Here is a 16807-nt window from a genome sequence, read left to right on the forward strand (position 1 = left end):
GAGGGTTTCCAGCGCTGAGCCCTGGCCATGAGCTTGAGCACAGAGAGGCTCCCGCACCACTGTGGTTTCAAAACCAAACCTGTGCTGTGCCGAGAGTCCTGAAAAAACACAAGAAGAAAAAATGGGGTCCTGTGCTGGGCCCCACAGGAAGGATCCCATCCTGGCAGCAGATTTTCCCCATTCACAGTGGCTAAAGATCAGCTCCTGGTGCTACCAGAAAGCTATTGGGGGAGGGAAGGGGGGGAAACCATTTTTTGTTGTCAGTTCCCCACATCCTGAGCACATTTGGAAGCAGCACAGCCCCCAGGCCAAGGTCAGGAACAGTGCATGGCAAACATGGGCAGAACAGCAAACACGGCCATGTCCCACATAGGCTCTGTCAATCATTTATTCCCCCAACAGCCTTTTCAGACACAAAGCAGCACCCGGTGCAGTGGGACATCCCTGGGGAAAGGAGAGGGGCACCCATAGGGAGCTGTGGGGCTGTAACACACACTGCTCTCCTCCTGCTCCTGCACATGAATAAGTGCGTATATATATGTGTGTACACACACTGGTATGTGTGTGTATCATACATAGGTACACATGTGTGATTATATGCTTACACATGCACAGCTATATTGGAGTATTTTAGGCACTTCAGTGCACTTTAAATGCACACATTTAGGCAGATATATAAACCTGTTAATTTGAACATAGGATGTAACAAGTATTTCGATATTTCAATATGTATAAATGCATTTATATAACTAAATATCCACATAACAATGTGCACAAAATTTGAGCATATACATACGGGATGTGGGGCACTCAGGGCTCCCCAGCCCACAGTTGGCCACTCCAGCACCAAGACACAACTGACAGAATGGTACCAGCACTCCGAAACCCAACCCCCAACACGTGGCTCACCAAAGCTGTGTGCTCTATGTACAGATATATTACATACCCACACGTGCTCCATGCTCACACCCTGCACATCCCCTCGGCCGAGCATCCTCACTCACCACGCTGCTGAGTTTCACCTTTTTCCACTCAAATTCCGGATCCCATTAGCAGCAGCAGCAGCCCCCAGACCCCTGCCCTTCAATGTCAGCACAGAGGGTGGGTGCAGAGCCCTACAAGGGCTGGGATCTCTCCATAGGGCAGCACCCAGCCTTTGGGTGCTCAGTGCTTCTCCTCCTCACCCGCTTTTATAGCAGCCTGATGGCTCCCATTGGCTCCAGGCACAGTTATTATAGTGACTGCTATGACCCATTTAAATGGTGTTAAATAACTTCTCAGTTCGTTGTCCTGTGGAGAGTAGTTACACACAGGCACATTTTAATGATTAACTCCCGGGCTGTGCTGAGGCACCAGCAAAGAGCTCAGCACTCACGGCTGCCCTCCCTGCACCCGCTGCCACCAGGGCTCTGCATTTCCTATTGCTCCCCATGGGTGCCACCAGCTCAATTCTCCTTACAGGGAGCACTCCAGCTCCCAGTGCCACAGAGAAAGGTGGGAAAAGGGGATGGGAAAAGCCCCAAAAACAGAGAACAAGCAGGAAGACGCTTCAGCAGTGGGATATTTTGGGGCTGGGTTGGTCTATTGAGCCACTCTGGGCTCTTCAAAGCACCCACAGCCACAGAACATAGGGTGGGGTGTTGGGATTGGCTTGGTCTGCGGGTCCCCCAGTGTCACTGTGTGTGGGACGGGGCCCACAGGTGTTTGTGTTGGCAGCAGGAAGGGACAGATTGATAGGAGGAAGCGGTTGAAATCCCTTTGGGTTTCTATGCTTCCTTCTCCTTTCCTTCACCTCCACTGCTTTGTGCCAAAGGGGCTTTAATAGCTGCGTTCCAATGAGGTTTCTAAGGAAATCGGTGAACAATGCAAATGGGGAAAAAGAACCTTTTTGGATGAATTTGAATGGAACAAACAAACAAACACACAAACCACAAAAACAACCACCATGCCTTACAAGGAGAGGAGCCGACTGACGCTCCCTGCCAGTCTGGACCCCCTGGGTTACATGCAGGCAAATCCAATATTCGGGGCTGCTCCCAGCACAGACTGATCAATGCCTGGGGACAGCAAAGTGTCACCTTTTGTTTGAGGACAGCACTGCATGGCTCCAGACAAAACTTTGGGAGAAAACTGACCAAGCTGAGGGAACAGCACCCGAGCTGAGCTTTAATTCTATCTCTTTTAAGAAGAAAAAGCCCAGACCAACTGAGGACCAACACGCCACCCACTGCTGTCCCCAGGGTCTGGTAGTGGAGGAAGGTTTTGGCCCCAGGACCCCTCCATCAGCAGATGGTTTGGGTGTTGTTTTGTGTTTTTTTAATAAATGAATAATGAATTTTTTTGCCTGGCCCTATAGAGAAGCACCAGCTTTTCTTCAGCAGCTCTGTGGGGCTCACACCACGCAGTGGGGAATGGGGGGAAGACTGCCCTTACAGGAGGGTAAAGCATGGGATTCGCAGCAGAGCAGCAGCAGTGCCATCAGTACACTGCCCAGCTGGGAGCAGCCTCGTCCTCTGCTCAAGGAAGAGCAAAAATCCCAAATAAAAGCAGAATGCCTGCCCCATCCTCCCTTCAGATGCTCTCTCACCCCATTGGGCTGGTTTATTTTAACCACCTTCAAACATCACTGGCATCTCTGCTACCCAATAGGTGACTTTTCAAAAACACAAGCTAATAAAATAAAGATCATCAATGCACAAAGAAATTAATTTAAGCTCCACGCACTGGGACACTCACTCATGGCACGTAAAGGTCCTCAGGGTTTAACAAATGTTTCCTAAGCGTTCTCTCCGTTTTAGTTGTGCCTTGGCCAAGGCTCGGATTTTTCAGCGTAAGCATTTCTTCTTGCTCAATAAAACCCTTGCAGTGGGATCACTCACTGTGGGAACACAAAATATTTTCTCCGTCAGCGCCTGCGGTGGTTCCAGCCCTGACCCAGCTGGATAAATCCCAATTGTGCCCCGATCTCTACAGGGCTCATACTGGGAGCCCTCCTCAGGGCAGGAGCAGAGCATCGCTTGTGCTCTGTAAGGGTGTGTTGGGCCCCTCAGAGAACTCCCTGGGCCCCTCCTGGGTGTGGGGGTTGGATGGATCCAAGCTGCTGCTGAAAGATTTTGATGAGCTGTAGCATCCCACAGACAGGCAGCTCCCTGCCTGCCTTGACCCCAAATCCCTTCCCAAAGGGATCCAGGGAAGGACAAGAGAGCTGTGAAGGGTATGGAACATGATGAGGGGAGGCTGAGGGACCTGGGATGGTTCAGTCTGGAGAAAAGGAGGCCTGGGGAGACTTCACTGCTCTCTACAATGCTCTGAAAGGAGGTTGTGGCAAGACGGGGGTTGGCCTCTGCTCCCAACAGCAATAGGACAAGAGGGGATGGTCAGTTGTGCCAGGGGAGGTTCAGGTCAAATATGAAGAAGAACCTCTCAAAAGGAGTGGTAAATTGTTGGTACAGCAGCCCAGGGAGTGGGGGAGTCCCCGCCCCTGGAGGTGTTCCAGAACCATGGAGATGTGGCACTGAAGGATGTGGTCAATGGCCATGGTAGGGTGGGACTTAGTTACTGATTTTCCAACCTTAACAACTGTGTGGTTCTATGAACTCAGTCCCTGACAGTTTTGGGATGCACCACTTTTGTCTCCCTATTGGCTCTGTGAGCTGTGGGCTCTGGCCAGGTTCCTAGAAGAGCAGAGGGAACAAGTCAGTGTTAGAGTGGGGTGCCCATTCTCTCTCCCAGTCCCTGGAGCTCTGCCCTGCTCTCCCCATGTGCCCCTTCCCCCATATCCCCAGCATCACCTCAACCACAGCACACACCTGGGGACCCAAGCTGGGCCCTGCGCTCCCTGTGTGTAGGTCGATGCTCAGGTGGATCAGTGACATTGAGGTCAAGCAGAGCAATGTCCATGTCTGCCAGTCTGGGACCTGTGACATTCAGGTTCCCCGCACCAACATGACCCTGTTACTGCCACTAAACAAATTTAACTGCTCTTTCCCCTGCTGAAGGGGGCACGGGCAGGGCTGGGCAGCCCCATACTCAGACTTGATTTTGTGCCCAAAGCAAAAGCACAGATGTTCTCATTAGAAAATAATCTCATCACACAGTTCAGCTCCATGTTATCTCAGAGACAAGGGACGTGCAGCGTACACAGGACATGCCTTTATGGTAGGGTAATTCTCAGAAACGTGAGGCTGTGAAGTCTGGCACTGCTCTGTTTGTGAAGTCCGTAACTCGGCTGCCTGTAAGGAGAGAGCACCTCAGATACATGAGCACATGGCCACATGGCTGAGGGAAGGGCACAGCCTTGAGGTTGGTGCAAGAGATTTGCTCGTCTATCAGGATGTACAAAAACCACAACAGAACAGGGCTGCCACATCACCAACAGAGAAGGCTTCCAAGCCTTGAGTTTATAAAGAGAGAAACCAAGGCAGACGAAATTCCATGTACTTTGCAGGATCAAAGTAGGAGGATTCTGACAGCTTTCTCCCTTTCTCCTGGAGAAGCGCACGGAGCAGAGCAATGCTGCACCCAGAGCTGTCCATCAGCCAACACTCAAATGCTGAATACAGAACAAACATGTGGAACACACAAGAAACGAGCAGTCTGAAAAAGAACGTGTGCTTCAATATTCAGAAAACAGAGCGCAATCTGTACTTCTGTGCCCAAAACTACCAACTGAACTGCTAAGTCTACTTACATTTTCACGTACACTTGACACATCACTGCGCTGCTCTTTCCACACTGTCATGCCTCTGAGAGAACTAACAGATCACACTGATGGCGTTGGGAAACTCATTAGTTATGAAAACAGAAAGCAGCCCTGGAAGACAGGCAGATCTTGTAAGTAATATATAGGACAGTGGAAAACTGGAATCACATAAACAAGATGACATTTGCTTTCCATCAACCATTTCTGAGTCGGGGGATTCCAAAGAAAGCATCTGAGAATGAGAACCACATCATGAGAACCATTCAGAGAGAAAGCAATTCTTCACCTGTACAATCAGCAGTTTCCAAGATGGAATATCCTTATTAATAGATCCGTCAAAACATTCCTGCTGGCTAAAGATACTTTCAATCTGGTCCCAACTGCTTCTCCTAAGTTTAGAAAATGCTTCGACGACTTAATTTGAGAAAGAGTGCAGATAAAAATGTAAACACTTGCAGCCCAAGGCCATGGAGCATCAAACGTTAATGGTAGCTAAAAGTAAAAATGCTGATTTTAAATTTAATTTCACATAATTCTGTGATACGGTCTATTCATCTCTTTTGGTTCATTTGCACATTTAGGGAGAAAATACAGACATCAATTTATCACAAAGAAGTACTGTGGTCTTTTCCCCCTAGTACTGCACTTAACATTCCCAGTCGAAGCGTACCATCAGGCTCCAGTCTTGGGAAGCCTTTAATGTAAGATAAATCACATTTAGGAGGCAATACAGATATTTTCCAATACCTTCCTTTCCTCTCCAAACATCAAGGCAGCTTAAAATACCAAGGAAATGCGTATCAAAAATCCTGCAAACAGCAGAAGGTATCACTCCCCTTCCTTAAGGCTCAAAGAGGGCAAATTCCTCACTCAGGATCACCAAATAAAACCATGACAGAAGTGGGTGTAAAAGGCAGATAATGTGATTCAAGCTCTTGGATCTTCAGGCCAAAAAAATCCCAGGATGTGCTTCAAACTTTGTTTCTTTTTCCAGTTCATTGTAACAATCACAGAAGAATGGTCTGAGGTACAAAACCAGCACCGGGTGCAACTCATGACTGTGCATATCTACAAAGGGTTTCTTACAATCATCAATGATTTCAATGTTTAATACTTGTTCCTGAAATCTTTAATGAGACAAAGCTCAGTACACAGAAAATCCTCCTCAGACACGACTGATTTTCATTCTTACAAACCAGATTAGGACTTCAGTGTTGACTCATTCATTTATTCCATGGTCAAAGCAAGTGCACAGGATGGGACTTGCTTATACATAAATAATGGAACAAACACTCAAAAGGAAAATGCAGACCCCACTCTTAAATGTCCTTTTGTTTGTATTACTAAGAGCCTTAGCATTACAGTCCAGAGCCTCGGCTGCTGCAAAACTGGTCCAATCCAGCCATGCTGAGGGCAATGCATTCATTTAGCTGATCATCTGCATCTACCACTCATCTGCAGATTGTCCAACATCCCTGAGAACAGCTATCCAACCTACAGATCCTCTCACTCCACGATGCCATCAGCCTACTTTGTGTGTTCCAGACACCAAGCAGTTTCTGTATGTTACTCCACACACAGATCTCTGACAGCAGCCCTACTCCCTAACAGCTCCAAAAGCTGGCTTTGGATTGTAAATCACATTCTGAAAAGCAGTTGGGCAATTCAACATCATCTGAAAGCAATTACAATTATAGTACTGCTGTGATAATTAAAACATTGCCAGCTGTATATTAGCCTACTCAAATGTACAGCTGTTACACGGGTAATGTAAAAAATACAAAAGCTTCCCATTTTGTGCCCTGTAATTTGTCTGCTACATTATGAAGTCAGTCACTATCACCCCTGTACAAGACAATATGCTGGAACAACAGTCTCCTCTTCCATGCCTTCTGGTAAACAACGGGTTCCCTCATCACCTCTGAGTAATAGAAACATTTAATAGATTCTACAACGATGCCCAATACAAGTTGAAACTGGTATCAAGTAAAAACAGGAAAAGATTAACCAATTCTCTGCTGAAATTGCTGCTGGCTTTGGTCTAGATGCCTCCTGCTATTGGCCACCTCTGCCTTCAGTTTCCATCGCTGAGTCCCTCTGCTGTTCTTCTGGATCCCCTGGAAGAATGCTGGCGACTGTCTGGAGAAGAGACTCGATCTGCTCCTCTGTCAGCCTTTCCTCACTTTCTTCTACCATCTGCAGGCCAAAAACAATCCACTGGAGTCATTAAACCCATACTTCTGCCCTCAGCTCCCAACCAAAGGACTAAACTAATTGGGAAACACTATTTTCAATGGATGAAAGACATTGTAGAATGCTTTTGTAATGAGCTCCAACAAAGTGGAACTCTTGGAATTTTCAGAAGAATGAAGAGCTCCACTGTTAACCAGGACAAGCACTCCATAATGAGACCCTGCTTTCTCCAAAACAAGGAAAGCAGCACACTCAACACAACCTTCACTCTCCATTTTCTCCTTAAACCTTTCCCAACCCATTCATCTCTATTTCGACCCAGGCCTTTCATTAGCCCGTCCGCAGAGCTGCCTTCCAAACCTCATTTCCCAAGTTCCTGGGCAAAACCGTGTGTTCTTGTGATAAGTGAAATGAGATAACATGAGACTGCTTACCTGAATCTGGGTATCTCATCCAGCACCTTGAAGGAACACCACAACCTGGAGCAGCCACATGTTCTTAGAACTTACTTTGATTGTGAATTTCCGGAGTATGAAAACGTATAAAAGCTCTGAGCAACACAAAATGTGCTGTCATGAATCACCAATAAAATTCTATAAGATTAATTAGGGACCTACTCTCACTGTGGAGCTGCGGGAACTCTCATATCGCTGCTACCAGTAAAAACAACTGCCCTAATTTATAGGCAGCTGCTAAAAGGAAAAGCTTGTCAGAGGACTGCAGGCATGAGCCAAATGAACTCTTCAAACGCAAATGAAACCAATTAGGACTGCAGGATTTGAGATTTGCTTCTTTTATGCAAAGTCCTTTAAAATGTCCTTTGAAGCGCGGTGATTTGTATTAATTATGGTTCCGAGTCAATGTAGTTTAATCATTTCTAGCTGCAAATTATCAGCCATTCAGATGCATCTTGCCTTCTGAAAAAAAACAGAGTGTATTCAACTACCTTCCCCCCTCCTCTCCATGTCCTGTGACATGCCCTGTGAGTCCTCTCTGCACAGTCGGGTCGTCTTCCAGCAGCCATTACCCACAGCCCCTTGATGAGAGGAAAGCAAGCAGGCTGCAATCCACTCATGTAGCAAAAGGCAGACAAATATCCATTTGCAGATGACTTTCCGGGAGCTGTGCTGATCAAAGGCTGAAATCCTCTATGGAGTGGCTTTCAAACCATGGTTAGCTCAGGAACTGTTGTAGGACCCTGGCTTGAAAAATAGCTTTGGCTCTCATTCCTGTCAGCTGTCACAGTATATATTACAAGTTAAGATATGCTAAGAACACTCCTAGCATTACCTTTCTGCGTAAGCAACTGTTGCAGCTATTGAAGTGGTACCAGATAATGGCCTTCAGGGCTGCTTCTCAGAGTTGATCATGTGGGCAGGTTAACTGGAATACCTTGGAGCATCAACACTACACAACGAAATGTGTTGCAGTGCATAAATACAGTCTTTGTTGCCAATTCTGCTGACACAGCCATTACTCCCCAGATCTATGCTGCTCAGTTTTGTAAAGGGCTGTGAACCTGCTTTTTGGATAGGATTATTACTGTGGTGTTATTAATGACTGCTGCATTCAGCTTTGAAGGTGACAGCACCACAGCAGCAGGAACTGAACAAAGCTAACAAAGAAAAAGCCCACATCACAGAATCATTAAGGTTGGGAAGACCACTAAGATTCCCAACCCCAACCCACCCCCACCATACCTCCAACCAGGTCCCTCAGAGCCACATCTCCACAGTTCTTGAAAATCTCCATGGACATCTTTGAGACAGGTAAAATTGCCTAAGGCTGATTCAACTCTCAGGGTTGAACTGAACTCTCAATGTCTCCTGCACTTGTTATTGCTTCCAGATCTTCAGAAAGCTGGCACCTCACCTGGGTTAGATCGGACTTATTGGGTCATTTGAAGTCTGCCCCTCTTAAGCCCTATTTAAGTTTTATCCCTCCCTGGGTTATCTCCATTCCCTTTCTTTGCCATACACTTCTTATAGAACCAGAGAATCATCAGATCACTTCAGTTGGAAGGGACTCCTAAAGGCCATCTGGTCCCACTCCCTGCAGTGCACACAGACACCCACAGCCCCATCGGTGCTCACAGCCCCTCCAGCCTGACCATGAGTGTCTCCACAGGTGAGGCATCCACCACCTCTCCAGGCAGACATTTCCTGAACCTTTAGGTACTTAACAACTCAAGTTAAACACAAGGCCCTGATCAGAACTTTAACAAATAACAGCAATTGCCAGACCAGCAGCAACCCTTCTCAACTTTGGCACTGATGACAAATTGTACTTACAAGTCTGATCGCTGTTTCTTACATGCTGCTGAGTGCTGAAGAGTAACCCCCCAACTCTTACTATGAACACCCATGTCAGTGTCATTTGAACTGGTTGAACACAAGACTGCAGGACTCAGATGCTGCTTGGGACACTGACTGATGAGCTCTGGTGGCTGTGCTGGCAGCTTAAGAAATCACACCCTGGCAGAAAGTTGATGAAAAGATTAGCCTCCTGTGTTCCAAAATGCATTGGTGCTGTAACTGATGTCTCAGATTGAACTGCTCAAAAAAACTCCTTTAAAATAAGATGCTGGAGGTGATGCATCTCCAAATTCCCTTCTGTTGACAGATTTGTAGCATCTGTCAGAAGGAAGAGGTAATTCCTTCAGTTGCTGCAGCAAATTCACTGCAGGCTCATCTCTCGGTGCCTGAGCTCCATGCATCCTTACTGCCAGCTCTTACACCAGCAACTACTGATAAAGGTCTGTGTTTTGGCAGGATGGACACAGTGCTGATATTTCAGAGCTATTTGGCTGTGATGCTACCCAAAAGTACAAAAGATCAAAAGCACCAGCGACAAAAATCAATTCTTCCAGAGAAACAGCAGGAGAGTTAGGAAAACACAAGCAATAAAGAAGCAGCAAAGCAGCATGCCAAAGAGAAAAACCCAAAAGTTAAGCACAGAGAGTGTGCAGACAAAGAGACAAATGAAACTGCTCTAAAGGAAACCAGAAATCACAGGGGAAGCAGAAGGTGACTCAGATTCAACAGATGTTTGCAGTGTTCACTGATTCGTAACCATGATACCTTTGCTACGGAAAGGACAAGGAAATAAGGTTATGATACTCAGAAGAGAAAACATGCACAAGGGAAAGCAGAAGAGGAGAAAAAAGGAACAACAGTGCTCAACATCTGACTTTTCAGCAAGAATTTTACCAATACAGGAAAAAATATGCATGAAAAAGCCCTGCTAACCTCTAGCTTGCAATTGCCTGAAACTGCTCAAGCAACAGATTCAGACTGTAAGCAGTCAGGAATGCACAGTTTATACTAGGGAAAACAAAAATGCAAATGTTTTTAGTAAGTGGGTGATGTAAGATGTTTATGTTGGCAGTGCCACACAAGGCAAATGGAAATGGTGCCACGTGCAAACGGTGGAGGATCATCCCCAAAGCTCTGAATTCAAATCTACTGAAACACTGGATTCTTGATATTCAGACAACTAACAGCATTGGGCAATGTTACAGTGCCACAGTTTATAGGCAAAAGCATCCTCATGTGCAGCAAGACAAGCATGTCCTTCCAGAGGGCTGAGAACAAACTTTTCTTGACACGAACACAAGAGAAAGGCAGTTGGCCACGTTATCTGTGCTGCTTCTTGTCATAAATAAATCCCATGTCATCACTCCTTCAGCATTCAAGTTTATGCTACTCCAAAATAACTAGTGTAGGCTGTTTTAGCAAATATTATAGCCTATCAACCCTAACTGTAAATACATACAGTATGAATTTGGTATGAAATGCAACTGTGTGGTTAAATTCAACTCAGGCTTCAATAGTAACTTCAGTGTCTGTAACAGTTCATTCTAATTGCAATCTCATCATGCAGTAAAAAATTTTCATTTTCCCCTCAGCTAACACTCTAACCAATATGATGTATAAGACCAAAGAAGGAAACAAGGACATGTGGTAACGTAATTGGTACAAAATGCTTACTGATTAAATAAATGGAATCACATGCACCCTGCAGGTAGTGGGCACTTTTCAACCCTGAGCACCTAAAGTTACATTTCTTACTTTCTTATTAAAAATGTGTCAGGACGGAGGAATATATACAGATTCCTGGTAACAGCTGAAGCTGCTGTACTGCTCAGCTCTGAGTGCTGCTATCTTTACTTAGAAGCTTATTCCTCAGTACTTCTCCTGCTCAAAGCACATCAGTAAGCCACAGCTATCAGATTGGTTTCAAGTGCCTGAGAGGCCCAACAGACTTACGAGGACTTGAAGCTCAACTGCTCAAAAACAGGCAAATGTTTACTAACTGGAAAGTGCATCCAAAAGACAGCAACCACCCCTGCTTCATCTTCCACCCCCCCAGCATCCGTGAGCAGTCAGTATCAAACTCTACCAAACTCTTCTCCCACAGACTGGGCTTTCTGAGAGCCCATCGCAGCACCTCTCACTACCCACCAATTCCATTCCTCTTCTCCACACACATCTGCATGCACAGATTTTCTGTGCAGCAAAACAAAACACGCGCTCATCATCCATCACTCAACTCTTGTTACGAGAGAATGGAAAGGCAAATCATTCATCAGCTGCAGAATTAAGCTGTGGCAGATGCCTCTCTCAGCAATGTAACCGCTACTGGGAACCAGAGCTGCATTCATTAAACAAACGCGTATGTGGGATATTTTACTACCATGCAGCCTTTCCCAGCTGCACAATTTCATAGTAGTTTTCTTTTCTTCTTCTTTTTTTTTTTTTTTAATACAGTACTATGTATAAATTTCTCAGAGGCACAAAACAACCTCAGTTTCCAAATCAGAAGACTAACAGAATTAAATTAAGGCGTTGAGCCCCGTCGCAATGTGCTGCTAAGGCCTCGTGGCAAGAAGTGAACTGCAGAAGGTTTTACAGAAACCAGAAAATAACCCCTAATATCAAGGCAATTTCAGACATCAGCGATGGCTTTGCTGTTCAGAACATAAACATCAGAACGAAAATCTTTGTGCTCATGTGCACGTATGAGCACACAGTAAGGACACAGACGTACACGTACTTGTATAGATTTATTTATCAAACATTTACTCTCTATCAAACATCTTAGGGACGTGCTATCACTAACTATAATTGTACCTCATCTTTTCTGCTAACCAAAGTATCGTCAACCTATAAGAAACCCCATCCTCACTGTGCTTATTTGAAGCTTTCAAATGCAGGTCTCCTTCCTTCAGCCTCCCAGGATAAGGCAATGTGCTGCAAATACTGGAGAATGATTAGAGGCACATACCAAAGGACTCTAAGAAAGTTCTGGAAGAACAGAGAATCTCCCAAGATAAGCAATATTTGATGGGTAACAAAACTTAGCCGTGCCCAACAGAACAGCCTTTGGGTTAAAAGCTATTTTTATTTGAATAATAATCGAAGAATTCTATTTAAAAACTCACAAATCAGTAAACCATAACTAAAAAGGAAATAGGAATCTAATCACTTTCAAAGCTATCAAGCACATAATTCACCTCCAGTATAGAAGGTATGACTTTATGAGAAAGTGGCTGCTATTTTCTACCTTAGCAGTAATTCCAAGTAGTTCAGCACCAACATGGTAACAGAAAAAAGAACATAAAAAAAAAGAGGTAAAAGAGTGAATGGTTGAACCAATGTTCCTCAGAGATAAGTGACCAACTATGCAAAGTGGGAAGCAAAAGATATTGTTGAGAAAATGAACTGTCTCAATTCTCTAACATCTTCCATTTTCCAGCAGAGTACATTGCATTATTATTTCCTGTTAAATAATAAAAGACAATCGTGTGTGCTCTGTGCAACCACTCTGACATCAAGAGGTACAAACCTCTCCGGGATGGAAAACTTGTTTTAAAAAGCACAGAATTAAAGTCCATTTTTCCATTGAGAGAGAAGAATGTGGAGCAATTTGGTCATTAGAAGATGTTTAATCTACAAACCCATTAAGTGTCATGGTTAGATCAACACCACCAGCTTTTCTTCTACTCTGTGAATCACTGAGCTGGGAACAACATATGTTATAGATTCAAGCAGGAGGTCAAGATAGCTGTGATGTGTACAGTGTTTTACCCAGTGGGATATGAATTAGAATTTCATGCTCCTTTTCTTGCTATTGTTGTTTGGAAATAAATCCTGGCACGCAGGCCAGAAGAGGCAAATAGGAACAATGCAGCAATTTATGTAAAAACAATTATGAAAGAACTCGACAGCAAAACATGGTAACAAATTTTCTCGTTAACATAACTATCCCATCAGCTGTTAAAAGCACGTCAGGTAAATCTGACTCCATTCCATGCACAGGCAACCACGAACACAAGTTTGAGGCAGCAATGGAGCGATGGGGATGGGCAGTGGAGTGACAGGAATGTGGCTCATTTGGTATTTGAAAACTGGCTTTAGAGAAAAACAAACGGATTTGCCTCCACTGTACGAAATGGTCAGAAATTTCTGGTTTTATATCCAGCGAGGGGCTCCAAGCTCTTGAGTGACAGGGCCTGGTTCAATGAGAAGAGAATCAATTTTACACCTGGCACTCACAGCTCTGCATGCTGCCTCATCCATCGATCGCAGTGAATCGACTCGCCAGCATGAAATCCAAGCATGGGTAATCTGCTCCCTGCTGACATCAAAGAACAGTGCTGGTAAGCCTCCACAGCTCGCTGTTACCACATGTTCAAAGATGCTCTGAGAACAGAGGTTTTCTACGTTCAAAGACATTGCACTGCCACAATTTCTTTCCCCTGCCCTCACCAGAAAACAAATGATTCATCGCAGCAATCCAAAGTCACAATCATTTCCTTGCTATGGCTGCTAGGCTCAGTGCCTTGCAGCTTCCTAGCAGTTATTTTGTACTCAAAAGACTCTGATGGGCTTTGATGAAAGAGTTATGAACTGCAATTTGGGGGATAATTTAACACAGTGTTAACCAGTCGATCTAGTCTACTGTAATCCTAGTTTTTAGAGAAACCTGCACTGGAAATTACAGGGGTACAGTAATGTAACAGAAGTAACTGCCTTTCCAACACCTCTGTGCCTTTACAAACTCAGATCAGTGCCCAAATGCACCCACATTACAGTTTCCACAAGTTACTTTTGATCATCTGAGAATGGTTACACATCAGGAACAAGCTCAAATTGAACTCCAATCCCTTATATCTATATTCTGTAAGCTTTAGCAATGAGCTTTGCCTCTCTTTAGATATTTCTTCTACTATAAAGCTCCATTTTTTTTGTGCTTGCCTCCTGGACTTCAACAGCAACGCTAATTTCTATACCTCACTGATAGGTAAGAATTGGGAAGTGAAGGCAGGAGGAAAAAGGGACAAAAATGCAGGTACCTGCAAGCCACTAAAAGATCACCGCATTTCAGGAAGGCAAAAAACAAAACAAAACAAAACAAAGAGACAGGATACTGCCCAGACAGCCATAAAATGGATCCACGTCTAAAGCACGTGAAGTGAACAGAGCTATGAGAGAGGCTCAACGCCACTGCTTACAAGCAACTTCCTAGGCACAACTCAGGAAGGTCTGACACTCTTGGTTGGGTTGATGACAAGACTGACACTGATCTCTTCAATAACAGAAGGCAGAACGAATTCCTCCACTGGAAGCATTGTGGAATGAGATGCCCTCAGCACTGCAGTGTCTGCTCCACGATACAAAAGAAACACAGCCCTGCTGGTATCTCCTCAAACCTTCCCTTTTTTTCAGCAAAATATGATCCTGTTACCACGCAATTGGTTTCAGGATATGATTATAAGCAGATGTTCTGAATGTAAGAGATCTTCATTAAAATATCTTTATCATAATAATTTCTTTATGATGAGATTTTGCATCCCCCAAAGAGACACTTCAGAGAACACAGTCCATCCATTTCCACTTAGCAGCAATCCTTCTTTACAACCGAATCATGCTTAACAGACTGATGATAGCTACTTTCCATTCGAAGGTTGTCTCATACCCATTTCTCATTCTGCACAACTGCTCACATACCATATCCATCATTGCTCCTTCCTTTTCAGTGCGCTTGGTTTTACCCTAAGATACAACCCTGTCATAAAAGCAATCGTGTCACGACAGCTGTCAAGAAGCAAAGTCCCTGATTATAGAGCAGCAACGAAGACTTGGGTAAATACAGTCTTACAGCACTGTAATCAACTGTTAATGATTCTGTTGGGCATTTTCAATATGACACTGAAGCAAACATAGGGGTGGAGAATCTGTCCAAGAGAAAGATGGGCGAGTCTCTATGGGAAGACTCCCAGAGGAAGCGGAGGGGATTAGGAACCATGAATGTAAAGAAGCATATAAAGGGATGTATTCAATCACCGACCATGAGAAAGTAATTACTCAACTGATCTTCAAGGTTAAAGCTGCTTCCATTTAAGCTCTGAACAGTCAGGAGCATTGTTACTTACCAGCTGTATTTCAACTGCTGTCACAGGCCTGTGGTTCAGCAACTGCAGCTTTTCAGCCCTGTGTGCAAAGTGCCAAACAATCCGTGTTACCATACAATTTGAGGGTCCCCCGAAACGACTCTTAAGATACAAACACATTCCTGATAATTTAAGGATGAAAAGCCCACTGCTGAGGGTAATTGTGACACAGTTTGTGGTGTGGTTTCGTACCTTAATTGCCACGACAATTTGGGCGTTTTAAGTACAGTCATTCCTTGTGTCTAGACACATTGTTGTTGCCACCTAGGTCTAATTTAGCAAGGCACAAGCCCTTAGATCACATACTTGCCAGTGCAATCTCTAATAAACACAGTTACTTTGTTAATTGCTCTGCAACAATGCTGAACAACTTGTCAAAGTCACAGCAGCTTTCTCTATAACAAATGACCACAAGAACGATTATCATACTTAAGAAGTCACAACGCGGCAGCCAAATGGCAATAATTTATTTATTCCTTTAGCACAATGAAATTGCAAAGGTGAAAAAAAAAGAAGCTTGTAACCACATGGCCACTTGTGCTGTCTGCAACCCACAAAGCTCAGGCCTTTTTCTTCTGCTATTACAATGGGCAAAGGCCAATACTTCTGCACTTATGCCTCTGGACAGAAGCATAGGGGGGAAAAAAAGTCAGTAAAAAATCAGTTTGACATTGGTATTTAAACACAAAATGCTGTAATACTCAGGGATAGAGCTGAGCACCACTGAAACCAGCAGCAGAACTCCTGGTACCATCCAGAATCACCATTATGTTCATTCAGCCCCACTGTTTTCTGGCTTCTTTTTGGCCAAACAGCCATTAACTCTGCTTCTGCATCAAGGAACCTCATGAATATCATCTGAAACATCCTGGTCATTAAAAACAGGAAAAAACAGGTACAAGGGAGAACATGCCAGTGGCCTTTAAATTGATTTGTTTTTTTGGGGGGAGCAGAAGGAGCAGGAAGGGAGGATGAAGATGTGAACAAACAAGTATTTGCATACAATTCAAACCACATTTGAGCAACAGTTCCAAATTGCTCACTTTACACCCTACTGAAATAGAAATCATCCCAACAGCAAAGAAAAAAAAGAAAGAAAAGAAAAAACAACTGACATACGCCAGCATTGCATATTTCATTAATTTCAGATCACATTAACATTGATCACAGAATAGCAGCCTGGGCAACAACCTGGTTTTTGTGTTTCAGAGCAGAAAAACACAACATAGCATTGCTTAAGATATAACAGATGGTTAAAAGGATATATGAAACCATACCAAAGGCACTTCATGATAAAAATACAGGTACAGCACGTAGATAAAGAAGTAAAGAGACCTGAACAAGTACATTTTTGAAATAATCATTACTGATTATTACTCAGCTGCTAGGAGGGAATATACCCTATGTTTACACAGTACCTCTTTATCACATACGTTTGTGTTAAAGAGAAGAGGTGC

At 44.2% G+C, this 16807-nt stretch overlaps 2 protein-coding genes across 6 annotated transcripts in view; both read right to left on the minus strand.

Annotated features, from left to right (window-relative positions):
• The window catches only part of TPST1 (tyrosylprotein sulfotransferase 1), a 32732-nt gene extending 26928 nt beyond the window's left edge, over nt 1–5804 (minus strand). Inside the window, exon 1 of one of the 4 annotated variants that reach the window (XM_042830244.1) lies at nt 4691–5804. The gene's annotated coding sequence lies outside the window, so the exon portion shown is untranslated. Of the gene's footprint in view, nt 1–946; nt 2720–4690 lie in introns of those variants that run through there. The other 3 variants (XM_042830241.1, XM_042830240.1, XM_042830246.1) reach the window with 3 other exon arrangements.
• A 105-nt stretch (nt 5805–5909) lies between these two features.
• LOC122166452 (CGRP receptor component) overlaps nt 5910–16807 on the minus strand; it is a 33185-nt gene continuing 22287 nt past the window's right edge. For both annotated transcript variants that reach the window (XM_042830247.1, XM_042830248.1), the window contains exons 5-6: nt 15333–15390; nt 5910–6898 (exon numbers count right to left, since the gene is read on the minus strand). In XM_042830247.1, coding sequence (XP_042686181.1) covers nt 6758–6898; nt 15333–15390 — 199 coding nt within the window. In that variant the 3' untranslated portion in view covers nt 5910–6757. The remainder of the gene's footprint in view (nt 6899–15332; nt 15391–16807) is intronic.

Source organism: Centrocercus urophasianus, unplaced genomic scaffold, assembly GCF_019232065.1.
Source record: "Centrocercus urophasianus isolate 14NV4802_14NV808 unplaced genomic scaffold, USGS_Curo_1.0 seq_33, whole genome shotgun sequence".
Taxonomy (NCBI): domain Eukaryota; kingdom Metazoa; phylum Chordata; class Aves; order Galliformes; family Phasianidae; genus Centrocercus; species Centrocercus urophasianus.